The 15,352-nt window shown below is 45.5% G+C and overlaps 1 protein-coding gene across 1 annotated transcript; it reads left to right on the top strand.

The window, feature by feature from the left end:
* Positions 1 to 12,576: 12,576 nt before the first annotated feature.
* CCDC184 (coiled-coil domain containing 184) lies at positions 12,577 to 14,855 on the top strand. The gene has a single exon (XM_024737046.1). It carries the CDS (start codon positions 13,034 to 13,036, stop codon positions 13,619 to 13,621), a length of 588 nt encoding a protein of 195 aa, XP_024592814.1. The 5' UTR covers positions 12,577 to 13,033; the 3' UTR covers positions 13,622 to 14,855.
* The last annotated feature ends 497 nt before the right edge of the window (positions 14,856 to 15,352 follow it).

The raw sequence follows: 15,352 nt of genomic DNA, 5'->3' as shown, positions 1-15,352 counted from the left end.
GGAAGAGGCAGTGCTGGTGCTGCATCCTTCTCAAGCCTAAAGAGGGGACTCTGTGGGACCAGAAAGCTTGGAAATTGTTTCCCATAGTTGTAAAACACAGAGGATTGCACTGACTCTTGCATATAAATAAAAGAAGGCAGTGGCCATAAAACAGAGGTGGCTGCATTGGGATCCACCAGCACACCCAGATTCGGTAGGGATGACAAATGTGAAATGTTTTCCTGGACCCAATGTGGGCCACATAGAGGACAGTCAGCATGAGGTTGCCTTTGGTCTATTCAAAAGACTTGTCTAGAGGTGTAGAGGGACCCAGTGACCAGAAGTTAGAGATGGACGCAGGAATCCTAGAAACCAGAGAGGCTGTTGCAGGCAACCACCTGTGTCTGTCTAGGCCAAAGGGACTCAAGTGAGAGGTCTCTGATGATGGGAATCTCCCAAGAACCTCTAAAAGCACCTTACAAGAGAAAGAGTAACCATGTACCAGACCCAGGTAGTACAGACCCATCCTATCAAAACAGAACCGCCCTATCCCCTTGGCTGTCCTGCCTCCTCCCACTTTTACACAGCAGATCAAACAGCAGTTAGCTAGTGGTAAGCTGAGGAGAAACCTGAAGGCAGCAGCCACCAGCCACAGGAGGCAGCCACTAGCCCTCCCCTCATGGGGGAGGGGAGGAGAGGGCTTAGACTAGCACCTTAGAATGAAGCCTGAAGTATTTGGTTACCGTCTTGGACTGGAAACATTCTAATTACTAAATCAAGACTCTTTTTTTGACTTAAAATGACTGTTACTTAAAATACTGTCCATTATCAAAGAATAAACCAAAAAGTCAGAGAATCTGCCCAATTTTCCATTCAGGAGCATGAATTATCCCCTCCTAATAAATATTTTTAAAAGCTGATAAAAGCCAAAAAGTAAAGTGGTATTTTGATCATATCCCATGAATCTTCCATTCAACATCCCAACACCATCTCTATATATTTCAGCTTATTTACGATCTTCATGCTTTGATTACAAGTGATTCCCTGAGTTTGGTTTTTTTTTTTAATATGTTGTGTCTCTCATAAGATGTTTATTTTTTCTTCTCTCCCTTGCTAGTTCTAGTTCTGTTTTGAAGAACTGTTCATGAGATGGTGTTGATTGACAGTACAACTTGTGTTCCTATTTTCAGACCTTGGCATAAACTGGAACTAGAAATCTGATAATAATGTTTTGCTTGTAATGAATGCTGCTATCACTGTTCAACATATATTAGCATCCAGTCTCTGTGGATAGATGCCATCGAACTGTCCCAGGTTACAAATCTGGGTGTCTTTCTTCTTGAGTGCTGCAGCAACCTAACAGTGGTGGGCTTTTGTACAACTCCTTTTTGGAGTTTTGCGGAGCGGCTGGGCCCGTGAACCATGGCCGCTGAGCCCGCAATCCACAACGGGAGAGGCCACAACAGTGAGAGGCCCGTGTACCGCAAAAAAAAGAAAGCTGGTGTAGCTATATTAACATCAGTCAAAATTGACTTTAAGGCAAAAAGCGTTATTAGAGAACAAAAACACTGCCCAATGAAAACTGTTCAATTCACCAGGAAAATATGACAATTCAAAAATTTAAATTATACTTACAACATAGCACTAGAATATATAAAGCAAAAATTATCAGAACTACAAAAAATTTATCAGAAGAATAAACTCATATAGTGGAAGATTATAAAAACCTCTTCTTAGTAATATGTATAGAAAAAATCACTTAGGATATAAAAATTTTTAATAAACAATTTATAAATTTGTTTTAAATTTTGTACTAATGGGTGTCTCTAAACCTTGCATCCAACAAACACAAAACACATATTCTTCCATGATGCATATACGTAACAACTGCAAACAACTTGTCTATTTGAAAAATTTCAACAAATTTCCAAAGGTTGATATTGAACAGGAAGGTTCTTCAACTACAATGGATTTAAGTTTTAATAACCAAAAGATAATTAGAAAACTCCCACTTTTGGAAAATAAGAAATATTATTCAATGAATATTTAATGCATGCATACTATAAGCCAGGCACAGTCTAGACACTTGGGATTACTATATCAGAGAGAAATTTATAATTAAAAGTCTGACTATACCAAATGTTGGAGAGAATGTGGAGTCATGAGAACTTTTACCCTGCTGGTGGAGTGTAAATCATTACAAAACCACTTCTGAAAATAATTTGATACTTTCTAATAGAGCTGAAGCTCATACCTTATGATTCAGCAAGTCCATCTGTATGTATAAACTTTAGAAAAACTCGTTATGTGCACCATAAGATATGTACTAGAACATTAGTAACAATAGTAATATCCTAAATTTTTAAACAACTGAAATGTCCATCAACAGTAGAATACAGATAAATACATTGCAGTATATTCATGCAATGGAATACAGTAGAAAAATAAACATAAACAATGCACAGGTATCCCCAAAACACTGATGACTTTTACAAATATAATGTTGTGAAAAAGAAGCAAGACATAAAATGATAAATTGTATGGTTTCATTCATATAAAGTTCAAATGAATGAATTCATTGTGATTCTATCCATATAATGTTCAAAAACAGGCAAAATCACACTACATTTTTAGCACTGTAAAAATATGTGATAAACTATAAAGAAAAGCAAGACAATTTTCATCATGGCAATCAAGGCAGTGGTTACCCACAGGAGGGAGGGAGTTTTGACTTCAGCATAGCAGTGAGGGACATTGGGGAGGGGAGGAAAGATGATTGCAGTACTCTGTTTCTTGACCTCGGTAGAGTGATTATTCATTAAATTGTACATGTATGTTTATTTACTTTTATAGATTTGTCCTATATTTCACAGTTAATGAAGGTCCAAGAAAAGGAAAGAGAGAGAGGGCAGACAGCAGAAGCAAGAAGAACTACAATCCTGCAGCCTGTGAAACTACATTAACAGAAAGATAGACAAGATGAAAAGGCAGAGGGCTATGTACCAGATGACGGAACAAGATAAAAACTCAGAAAAAAAACTAAATGAAGTGGAGATAGGCAACCTTCCAGAAAAAGAATTCAGAATAATGATAGTGAAGATGATCCAGGACCTCGGAAAAAGAATGGAGGCAAAGATCAAGAAGATACAAGAAATGTTTAACAAAGAACTAGAAGAATTAAAGGACAAACAAAGAGAGATGAACAATACAATAACTGAAATGAAAACTACACTAGAAGGAATCAATAGCAGAATAACTGAGGCAGAAGAACGGATAAGTGACCTGGAAGACAGGATGGTGGAATTCACTGCTGCAGAACAGGATAAAGAAAAAAGAATGAAAAGAAATGAAGACAGCCTAAGAGACCTCTGGGACAACATTAAATGCAACAACATTCGCATTATAGGGGTCCCAGAGGGAGAAGAGAGAGAGAAAGGACCAGAGAAAATATTTGAAGAGATTATAGTTGAAAACTTCCCTAACATGGGAAAGGAAATAGCCACCCAAGTCCAGGAAGCACAGCAAGTCCCACAGGGGATAAACCCAAGGAGAAACACGCCGAGACACATAGTAATCAAATTGGCAAAAATTAAAGACAAAGAAAAATTATTGAAAGCATCAAGGGAAAAATGACAAATAACATACAAGGGAACTCCCATAAGGTTAACAGCTGAGTTCTCAGCAGAAACTGTACAAGTCAGAAGGTAGTGGCATGATATACTTACAGTGATGAAAGGGAAGAACCTACAACGAAGATTACTCTACCTGGCAAGGATCACATTCAGATTAGATGGAGAAATCAAGAGCTTTACAGACAAGCAAAAGCTAAGAGAATTCAGCACCAACAAACCAGCTCTACAGCAAATGCTAAAGGAACTTCTCTAAGTCAGTAAATTTAAGAAAACTGAAATCATATCAAGCATCTTTTCTGACCACAACACTATGAGATTAGAAATGAATTACAGGGAAAAAAACATAAAAAACAAACACACGGAGGCTAAAGAATACGTTACTCAATAACCAAGACATCAGCCATAAAAAGGAACGAAATTGGGTCGTTTGTTGAGATGTGGATGGATCTAGAGACTGTCATACAGAGTGAAGTAAGTCAGAAAGAGAAAAACAAATATCATATATTAATGTATATATGTGGAACCGAGAAAAATGGTACAGATGAACCGGTTTGCAGGGCAGAAATTGAGACACAGATGTAGAGAACAAACATATGGACACTGGCGGGGAAAGCCGTGGGGTGGTGGTGGTGGTGGTGGTGTGGTGAACTGGGCGATTGGGATTGACATGTATACACTGATGTGTATAAAACTGGTGACTAATAAGAACCTGCTGTATAAAAAAATAAATTAAATAAAATTTAAAAAAAGAAAAGAAGCATTATTCATATTTATTTTGTTATGCAGTTATTGAAACTTTTATAAATAAATATATTTTAAAAAAAGAAAAGGAAAGGGAGAAAAAGGTGAGAAAACTTAGAGAGCAGCATGAATAAAGGTGAGGAGGCTGGGTGTATGTGCATCTAGAAGGCAAACAGTGAGGCCGAAAGCGGTGGGAAAAAATGAAGCTGGAAGCTATGGGAAACCTTTGGAATATTTTAAGCTGGGTTGTGAGAAGGCTCAAATGTGAATTTTAAATAGATTCTTCTAAATGCTGTAAGGAGAGGGATTTACAGCGAGGAGAGAGGGGAGGGGCAGAGGAAAGGCTGAAAGTGGAACTGTCCCAATCCTTGAGGCATGAGATAACCAGCGCCTGAAAGATGGCATTGCCTACAGAAAAGGGAGGAGGGAATGGATTAGAGAAGGGTCTATGGGACCAGAGGTTACTGTAAATCTTCCTATTTTGAAAAATACACAATTGCTTCAGGACTCTTTCAGCTTTAGGTCTGTGCTTCAAATGCAGGCAGTGGGGTGCCAAAATATCACAGAGCTGGTCTCAAGGGTAAATAAATCTATTTCCTTCCAAGCTAAACTCAGACAAGTAAGACTCTCGCAGTTTTCAAGTCCTCCTGGAAAGGAAAGGCAAGCTCCTTCCTCTCAGGGATCCAGCACTCTCAAGAGGTCCTTTAAGAAATCTTACTTAAATGCTTCATCCTGCCTCTTGTCCTCATAGTGGAATCAGGGTATGATGCTGCCCTCTATCCTCTGTGCTGGTTTGTTTCAGAGTTTAAAATCTATGGAGAATCTCCTTCTAGCTTTTCCTTCTCTCTCACCTCTGTTGATCATTTCCTTTCTTCCCTTAGACTTTAGACTCAAATTATAGCCCTGGTATCATCTCCATGCTCCATCTCCATCTGCATTGAACCTGTCTCCTTAATCACTCTTTATTATGAAAAGAATATTCCCGAAACACTAATAAAAATTCACAAGTATGAAGCAGAGAGGCCTTATGTCCCAGAGATATCATTACAATTGAAACACCAGTGATTTCAATGTTCTAGTAATGTAAAATTGTGAGCAGTTTATTGTCTCTCACACCGGCAAGTGTCTTGGATGGTACTCACTGTTCTGCTGAGCAGCAAAAGCCACTGATGTCCTTGGTAAGAGGGAATTGATTTTTAATAATACATGAAGTAACTGGAAGGGTGTGTAATATGGTGATGGATGAGCTAGGATGAATAGGAGATTGGGTATGTGACTCAGGATCACTTTCTGAGGGGAACTGAGTCCCATTTTAATGCATTTTATCTGGTCAATTACCAGTGAAATTGCCCTCTGCTTCTTGGAGGACCAGATAGCCCTGCTGAGAATAACAAGTTCTTATTGAAATTGTCCTACAAATGTTGTTTAAAACTAACCTCAATTCCTGGAATACTGTTTTTCTGATCCAGGTTTGCTGTTTGGTCTTTAATTTGATTTTACTATCCTGGAAAAACTGATCTTTATATCTCCTTTGTTATATATTTGATCAATGTGGAGAGTTTTTGTTTGTTTGTTTTGGTTTGCTCATAGAACAGAAGTAGGGAAGGCATAAGCAGAGGACAAAAAGGCCTCAATTATATTATAGTATAAAGTACCTTGGGCTAACATTACACTAAATTACTAGCCTATCAACTCAAGAACTCAAAGGGAAGAGAAACCCTAGCTTTACAGCACAGTAACCTTTCTTTTCATAGTATCCCTTCTCAGTTAGCTACCAATTTTTTTTTTTTTTTTTTTTTTTTTTTTTGCGGTAAGCGGGCCTCTCACTGTTGTAGCCTCTCCCATTGCGGAGCACAGGCTCCAGACGCGCAGGCTCAGCAGCCATGGCTCACGGGCCCAGCCGCTCCGCGGCATGTGGGATCCTCCCGGACTGGGGCACGAACCCGTGTCCCCTGCATCGGCAGGCGGACTCTCAACCTCTGCGCCACCAGGGAAGCCCAGCTACCAATCTTATAACCAGTAGCAAGGTACTTCTTCTGAGCCTGTCTCCAGTAGAATAAGAGTATAAATCAGGAGTTCTTCTCTGTGACATACAGGATGGGGATACAGGTTTGGCATCATCCCATTCTTAAACATTTGAGGGGAGAGGAGAGCATGCAGTCCTCTGACCTTGAAGTTGGACTAAAACTAGGCCCCATTCTTTGACACTTCGATGGGGATAGTGGTGGAATATGCTGCTGGGGGTTCCAGTGGGTGGCTAGGTGATAACTCTTATTTCAAAGCTACAAGCACTTTGTTATCTTGCAGGAGGTGGGGACTTCCATGCGTCTTACAGTAAGTATTCCTTTGTACAAGGAAAGCCAGTAAAAGGGCCATTTAACTGTGTGAACATAAGCCACAGATCATCAAAATAGATGGCTAAAACCAAAGAAAACCTGCTCTCTAAGATAAGGCAGACTTGGAGCTCTGCAGGCTATGTGTCCCTAAGGGAGATGTTTCTTTTTCTAGGTATGGATTCAGGCTTCATTCATTCATCTATTCAACATGTATTTATTGAGCATCTCCCAGGTGCCAGGCATTATTCTAGTGCTGGAGATATTGCAGTGAACAAAACCAAACCTCTGTCCTAATGGATCTTACACCTAGTTGGAGGTGAAAGACAATAAATAAATACATAACTGAATAAACAAACAAGTAAAAATACAGTATCACAGATGTTAATGGCTGTGGAGACGTATAAAGCAAAGTAGAGGGACTAGAGCATTCCAGAGCAAAGGGGATCCTAGTGCCTTAAAACAAACAAAGCAGGCATTGTGTCTATAAACTGTGAATGTGTAGTTGACCACAGAAGATGGAGTTGCTTTCATGTAAGACTTCTTAAAACAGGGGCTTCAGGGTCTTGGTGAAAAAGTTGGAGAAAGGGCCCTCCTCCTCACTTCTGCCTAAGATGCAGCACCTTTGCAGTCCTTGGAAGATGTGGATTACTTTCGGGGGACCCTGTTCATGACATAATCATGAATACTAGTGTAGTTGTGTTGAGTAGAACCATAGCGCACCCTCACAGTGGTTGCTCTACTAGTGCAGCTGACAGTGCCTTGTTGGCCTTGGAATACCACCTCATAGCAAAAGGGAAGTGGTAGGAACCACTTTTGATAGTATTTTTAGGGCCTTTGAGAAGTGTGGAGAGAGTATAAGTAGAGGCATTAGTAAGAGTGAGACCTGAAAAATTTTTTTATATATTGTCCACAGACTTCCTTACGATATGACAGATGAGAAGGGGCCTAGAAATTTGCATAAGTCAGTATTAAGGAACTAAATTTCTAAAAATTCTTTTAAATGGAAGAGAAGTCTGAGGCAGACATACCACAGTCCATACCCTGCCCAGATACTTGGACATAATTTCCTCCAAATTTGACTGATACTCTGGGAGAGGCAATTTGTCAAGCAAAATTGCCCCATGGCACCAGAAATTGTGGGTGTTCTCAGGTGGTGCAGCATTATCCATGCCTGATGAAGATCCTCACTTGGGGACAAACCAGGCCCTGAGCTATTGGCAACTTTCTGGTGGCAGAAAAATATATGGAGAGGAGGGTGCCCCAGGCCCTGCACCAGAGGTCATGGGTGGCTCCAGAGCTTGGAATGTCTGTGTCTATGGCCAACTGCCCAGCGACACTTGGACTGGAACTAGTCCAGAGTGGTACAGGATAAATGACTAAACATGCACTGAAAAGGGAAAAACCCTTTGCAAGTGTTGAAACAAGAAAAGCTGTTGCAGTGGGCAATGAAGAAAGGGGAAGTAGTGTAAAAACAAGTAAAGCAGGTTTAATTGAAATGACAGGTTATTTTCAGTGGAAGTGCAGACTGCATGAGAAGTCGGAAGGTCCCCTGGTATTCTTGCTCTGAGTAAAGTTAATAGGAGTGAAAAAGAAATGGGGAGGGGTGGCCTTTAGGATTCCTAAAATTAGGTTGAAGGCACAAAGCAAGCAACTGAAAGCCCAGCTCTGGGCTTAAGTGAGGGGTGTGTGTGTGTGTGTGTGTGTGTGTGTGTGTGTGTGTGCGTGTGTGTCTCACCTCATGACCATATCTGTGACAGTAGAGACTCCTGAGTGTGTGAACAGTTGGACCCCCTCTCCAGTCAGAGACTCATATGGATTTCGGATCTTTGCCAATGACCACGCTCATTTCTCCGTACAAATGTGGAGATGAGCAAAGCAGGTTGGCTGTAACACCAGGCCACCCACCCACTCATGATGAGAAAATTTAGTCTATGTGACAGACAAAATCCACAATAATGTGATTATTCTCAGCCTCTCAGTCTTTCTTACCCTCTTGGAAGGAGACCCCTGTCACTGACAGCTGGGGCTCCTGGTACCTGTGCTGATCAGGGAACTGAGGGACAGAATCAAAGGAGCTGAAACAAGGAAAAGGAGTTTCTTCTTGCAGAAGAGAAAAAGAATACACTCAAGAAGTAAAGAGGGGGCTTCCTTGGTGGCACAGTGGTTGAGAGTCCGCCTGCCGATGCCGGGGACACGGGTTCGTGCCCCGGTCTGGGAAGATCCCACATGCCGCGGAGTGGCTGGGCCCGTGAGCCATGGCCGCTGAGCCTGCGCGTCCGTCCGGAGCCTGTGCTCCGCAATGGGAGAGGCCACAACAGTGAGAGGCCCGCGTACCGCCAAAAAAAAAAAAGTAAAGGGGGTGGGGGAGTGAAGAAGCAAGGGCCAGCCTTGAGAGAAAGTTTGGCGGTGTTGGGGGAGAGGGGAGAGAGAAGGGTAGCAACAGCTATGCTCACATGAGCGAGATGAATAGAGAAGGAGGAAAGAGAAGTTTAAGATGTTTTGCTCTGTGCTAAGAATGTAAACCCCTTTAGAGTTTTTCCAGAGACATAATAAAAATCTCAATTGCTTTTCAGTTCTTTTTTGTTATTAGATGTGTTTCTTTTGAATGTGATATCATGCTGAGATGGGCCACAAGGCAGCTCAGCTTCATAAAATTTACATTTGGGGAGTACTGTCTGGAATTGCAGACCTGTGGTGCAGCAGTCAGCTGTTCCTTGATTTTGACCATCATTCTAGATCTGAGTCAAGCGAGCATCTTAATTACAATTGCTGGATTTATAGTGCAAAAAGTACACCAGCTATATAAAATAGACACTGGGGATAAACTAGACACGAGACAGAGGAAAATGGCAGAGACTATTAAGAATCACAATTTTAGTGACAATTTGAAGTTTGGAACTAGGTGTACCTGACGGAGACCTTTATCTATGCAGCGTGAGTCTCTTCCCCCCATGAGCTGATGAGATTGGGATGAAGGAATAGAACAGCTAAGGTGATTCCCAGAGGAAAAGAAAAAGGCAGGAAGCAGAAGAGGAGTGCATAGGGCTTATTTTTTCTTGCTGTGTCCAAATACTCTAGTGATATGGCCAGAGTACCTATCCATTCAGCTTGGGGATGGACCCAATTAACAAACCCCAGGGCCCTGGCTTCCAGAGGGTCCAGCACTGTAACCCAAACAGCTGACTGAGGCTCTGCTCCACTCTCTGCATCTGTCCCCCTTACTTTTCTGAGACTAGACCTCTCCTATTTCCCCTTGTCTCAATTTCACACAGAATTCCTAAAATTATCTGGTTCTGAATCTGAGGCGCCAATTGTCTCCTTGTATTTTCAAGTCTTGCTACTAGTCCACACCCCCAGATCCCACGTACCCTTGGCTCTCCAATGTCTGACTTGGAACTTGACTGGATCAGCCTCACCCCTTGATCTCTGCACTGTTTCCCATATTCTTTCGTGCTTCTCCAATAATTTCCCCTCCCTCTAGGCTCAGACCCCATGTACTCTCAGCAGACCTCATGCCAGCGTCTCTGGGGAGCATAATGTAATCTATGCTGAAAGCCTTGACATAATGGTATCCACAACAACAGTGGCAAAGGGCCTTGTATGATGGCATAAACCAGCTCCTACTGTATAGGGGCTATGTTTAATGTAAGGTTAAGGCTAAGATGGGAGGCTCTGTGCTGGGGACAGGGTCAGTTCTTGTAGGTAGAAGGCAGGGGCCTATCTGAAGAGTGAGGGAGCTGGCAAGGTGAAATCATCCTTGCAAAGTGCTGGTCAAGATATGTGAAGTAACAGACCCAGGCAAAAAATCTGAAAATCATGCCAGTCTTTTCTGACTATAGCAAAAGTCTCCAGGGAAAGACGAGCAGCAGGGTTGAATCCGTAAACCCTGAGACTATGCTTGCTATAAACTTATACTGTGTAAGCTCAGCTGTTTTTGGTGTGTCTTGTCTGTTTCTAGTTTTCCTACAGCTCCTTTTTGGTAAAGTCTTTTCGTGAATATCAGCGCACTTTGGCTGTGCTTAGGGAAACCAAGGAAAAGCATTTCTGTCTTCTCCTGAGCTTTAGGAATAACCTGTGGGACACATGGTGAAGGTGGGAGTGATAACTGAGGCAAGAGTCACAAGTCTGTGGAACAGAGGAAGGATGGAATGAGCAAATAGGATTGAATCAGAGAAAATACAATAGGTTTTAAAACTTTCTCCATATATTTGTTTTGGGAAATCAAATTTCTAATGGCTGCATAATACTTTATTATATCAACATTTGATTAAACATTTTGCTGTTTAGGATATTTTCCCACTTGTTTCTATTTTAATAGCAGTAAGACAAGGAATAAGCCAAAGAGTTTTTTAGTGCCAGAAAAGTTTCTCTGGGCCAGCCCCACTCCTCACCACTAGAGTATGCAAGCAGGGAAACCTCAAGGTAACACATTTGCTATCACTGAACCACTAGTATACGAAACACTCACCCATACCTAGCTCTTCCCCATCTTGAAATGATACAGCTTTTCTCTTCCTCAGATTTACTTCTTCTTGTGAACTTCATTTTTGGTTTCTGAAAACTTGGCTTCTCCAATTTACTAAGGTCATTATTAGTTAATATGCTGCTGCCTAGGTATTGCTTGCTTTGCAATCTGAAGTCATCTGTAAATGTATTAAATTCAACTTTTCTTCCTCCTCCTCCTTTCCCACTCCGCTCCTCAAAAAGGGAAAGGCATTGTCACAACGGTTGAGACACCCCATGTATGTCTGTACATGGGTGGTGGGCCTGCTGAGGGGGAATTACCCTTACATAATCCTTCCTCCCCATCCCTTCCACACATTTTCGACAGTTCGCCCTTTCAACTGTGAGCTGATGCAGTGTTATTCAGAGTTAGAAATAATATTACCCAATATTGCCCAGTCCAATCCCCTAACAGATCAGGAAAATGATTTATTCAGGGTCTCTGAACTAATAAATGGAAGAAACAAAACTGAATTCAGGTCTCCTAAAATCCACTACCTGTGAGCTGGAGAGTAATGGGTGAGGGAATGGGACGCAGTGGTTCTTGTTAAATTATTCATTCAACAAACGTACTGAGCATTTACTTACTACGCGCCAGGTTCTATTTTGGGTGCTGGGGATTCCGTGCTGGAGGACACGGAGGAGACAAAAATCTCTGTTCTTACGGAGCTTTTTTCTTTCTCAAAACTGAAGCGCTTTGCCTCACCGTGCTGGAAGAACCCCCAGTGCCCTGAGTAGAAGCGGTTGGGTCTCATATGGGAGGGAATCCCACCTTTTCTCGGCTCCTGTACTATCTTATCTACAGCGAGGGCTGATTTACTGCAGAAGCAGAAGGGAGTGGCGGAAACCTCCGTAGTGCCCTCCCGCGCCTCTGCACCTCTAAGGCCGGGCGGGGCCGGCTCCAGGTCGCCGTCGCGCACCAGCTCTAGTCTGGGTAATAGGGTCGGCCTCGCTACCCGCTCTGCTTCCCTGCTGGAGGACAGAGAAGTAGGACGCGGCTCTAACGTCATCCTCAGGGAAAGGATTTCGGGCGGGTGAAAATCCTTCCAAGGCAGTCGCGCTCAGTGTCTACCACCCAGGCTAGGGGAGGGACGATGTCTCCCCGACCTGGGGATTTATGCAGCAAACTGCTCTCTCATGCTTCCCTATTAAACATTGCAGCCACACGCTCTTTCAGCCTCAGCTGAGGCCACTGCAGCGTCCCCTCCCCTCCCGCTCCGCCCGCTAGCTCAGACTCCAGAGTCCCACTGCAGCTTCCCAACCATCCTCCCTTTTCTTCTCCACTTCCTGGTTGCCATGGAGACACACGTCATTTAAGTGCCGTGCGTCGCCTTGGAAACAGAGGAGCATCCGCGGCTCGGCTGGGAGACCCGCCCGTGTCACTTCCAACCACACTCGCGGACGCTGCCCGTTAATGGCCGAGGGGAGTCCCGAGCTCGACCCGCTGTTGGCCTCTGCCTCGACCTGAGCCCCTGTGCGAGCGCTTCCGTGACCCAGGGAACCCGCAGGCACTTGCCGCTCTTGGCGCCCAGAGGGCGGAGCTGACACGGGTGCAATTCAGGAGGCTAGGTAGGGCAGGGCGCTTTCGCCCCGTGGCGAGCCGGAGAGACGCCGGCCCTGGGACTGTAGCGCGATCCTCGTCTTGCAGGCTCTTCCCGGCCTCCCCGATCCCGCCCGCACCCTCCACCCGAGACTCACCTCCTCACGTCGGCTCCCTGCTCCTCTCGGAAGCCTCCTCTTCCCAGCCCCTCCAGGCACCTCTCCCCCTCCCCGTACCTTCCTCCCACCTCGAGGCCGGGCTGGACCGGACCCGGAGCCGCCACCGCCCGCTTCTGCCATTCAATGGAGGACGGTCTGCTGGAGATCATGACCAAGGACGACGGCGACATGCCGGCACCTCTGGAGGTGTCCACAGTGCCGGCCGTGGGGGACGTGATCTCCGGGGAGTACAACGGCGGCATGAAGGAGCTGATGGAGCACCTGAAGGCCCAGCTGCAGGCCCTGTTTGAGGACGTGAGGGCCATGCGGGGGGCCCTGGATGAGCAGGCCTCGCACATCCAGGTGCTCTCGGACGACGTGTGCGCCAACCAGCGAGCCATCGTCTCCATGTGCCGGATTATGACCACCGCGCCCCGCCAAGGTGGCCTGGGCGTGGTCGGCGGCAAGGGGAGCTTCCCGGGCGCCCCTCAAGAGCCGGAGACCCCTTCGCTTGGGATCGAGGACAGCGGTTTGCTGGGTCGCGATCCTGAGGACGAGGAGGACGACGATTCAGAAGAGAAGGAGATGCCCAGCTCCGCCACACCCACTAGTCACTGTGAGCGCCCCGAGAGCCCCTGTGCTGGCCTCCTTGGGGGGGACGGGCCACTTGTGGAGCCCCTCGACCTGCCCGACATTACCCTGCTGCAGCTGGAGGGAGAGGCCTCTCTGTGAGGGGACTCCGAGGGGGCACTACTTTCCCGGGCTGGCTTTGGGTTTCCGAGAGCATGACGCGAGAGGACTGAACCGCGCGGTGCAGCATGCTTCACTCCGACCGCTACTCTTGCGGGTCAGGCGGAAGAGACTCCCTGGAGGAAGCATTTATAGGGTGAAGGACTTTGGGAGCATCAGGAATTCTTTCTGCCTGACCAAGCGAGACGTAGCAAACTGCGGAAAGGTGAGGTTGCAGGAGAGGAAGCGCCCATCTCTGGACTCCCATCCAACCCCCTACCCTGCCCTTTCCCCCTCTCCAGCCAACAGGAGAACCCCTGAATTGTGTAAATAAAATTCTGCTTTTTCTATTCTGAAAAAGGACTTATCTAGGACTCTGGCAAATAATCTCTAACGATTTACCTAGAAATTAAGGAGTTGGGGGTATTCTGTTCTGGCAACAGAAAATGTACCCTTCTGATGAAATCCAAGCTATTCAGCATTCTGCAGAAGCCTCTCCCCTCACAGATCTCTGCGGCTGCTGATTGGTAAAAGAAGCTTGAGGAGGGAACTGCAGCCCTAGGAGTCTGGGTGAATGGGGTTCCAAGGGCCTCTGGGCTGGGAGGAGCTGACTATCAATGTGCATGAAGACATAGTAGCTCAACCTCTAGGATTCTGCATGCAGAGTGGATCCTGCCTTGTCACTGACTTCATCTGGGATTGCTTTATCCATTCACTGAGGCTTAGAGAACAAAGAGCCCAGTTCACAGGCAGAGACTTGGGGATGCTCAGCAACAGCCCAGATTTAGGGGACACTGAGGGGCTCTTGGGGGCTGCAGCCAAAAACTCTCTCTTTCCTGGCTATACCTGCTTAACTTCAGTTTCCTTTTCCCGTCAACGCTTCCGTGCCCGCTGCCTCTTGGTGCTGCCTCCATAATGTCTTGTGTGCGTTATGTGTGTCGACCTGTGTAGTAGTGTGTGAGCCCTGAGGGGCAGGGCTTGTGGCTCTGGTGTTAGGTTCAGGGGGCTTCAGACCCTTCTGTGAGGCCCAGGCTCTCACGGCGCTCTCCCCTCTCCTCTCCTCTTTCACCCCCACAACCAGGGCATGGAGCATGTGGCCGCCCTGAGGCTCCTAACTGATGTGCTTCCTTCCCACCTCCTCAAGTGGTGACTTTGTGTGCCCTTTCTCCTCCTCGGTGTATCCCTTCTCAGTGCTTTCCTTGGTGTTAACCTTAATAAAGCGGCGTCATCTCCCCTCCTTGCTGACTGGTACTAGGGCGATGTCAGGGTGGGGCTTCTGGACCCACTGCATGGGCACAGGCTTAGCGGGAACTACAGGGACCATGCCTTTCCTCCTCTCTTCTTGCCTCTGGTTCCAAGGAGTTGACCGTCCCTGCCGTGATTGGGACATGCGTTGCCAACTCTACCTGCGGTCATTTCCGACCTGGACCTTCACCTCAAGCTGGAGACGGTACGTGTTGAGACTCCCAAACTAACAAGGGTTTTTGGTAGCTAGAACTCCAGATGTGCAGGAGGCTTCTTTTCAGTGAAGCACCTGGCTCCTGGGAGATGATTTCCAAATCTGAGTCCTGGAACGGTAGGCATGACACTTGTTCCATGGGAGGGTTAGGGAAGGGGTATTGTTCAGGAGGGATTGCCCGGAATCTCTGGCAGTAGAGTGACATATCACAAAGGAAACCACAAAGACTGCCTCAGGCCTCTTGTGGAGAATGCCTGTAAGGTGTTCCCCCCCGG

This window comes from Neophocaena asiaeorientalis, unplaced genomic scaffold (assembly GCF_003031525.2).
Source record: "Neophocaena asiaeorientalis asiaeorientalis breed wild unplaced genomic scaffold, Neophocaena_asiaeorientalis_V1.1 scaffold134, whole genome shotgun sequence".
In the NCBI taxonomy this organism is placed as follows: domain Eukaryota; kingdom Metazoa; phylum Chordata; class Mammalia; order Artiodactyla; family Phocoenidae; genus Neophocaena; species Neophocaena asiaeorientalis.
Note: the sequence above shows the minus strand (reverse complement) of the source record. Positions and strands in the feature narration are given on the sequence as shown.

Bases quoted from the DNA above. Each gene is read 5' to 3' on its own strand.
- CCDC184 (XM_024737046.1), top strand. From the start codon at position 13,034: ATGGAGGACGGTCTGCTGGAGATCATGACCAAGGACGACGGCGACATG.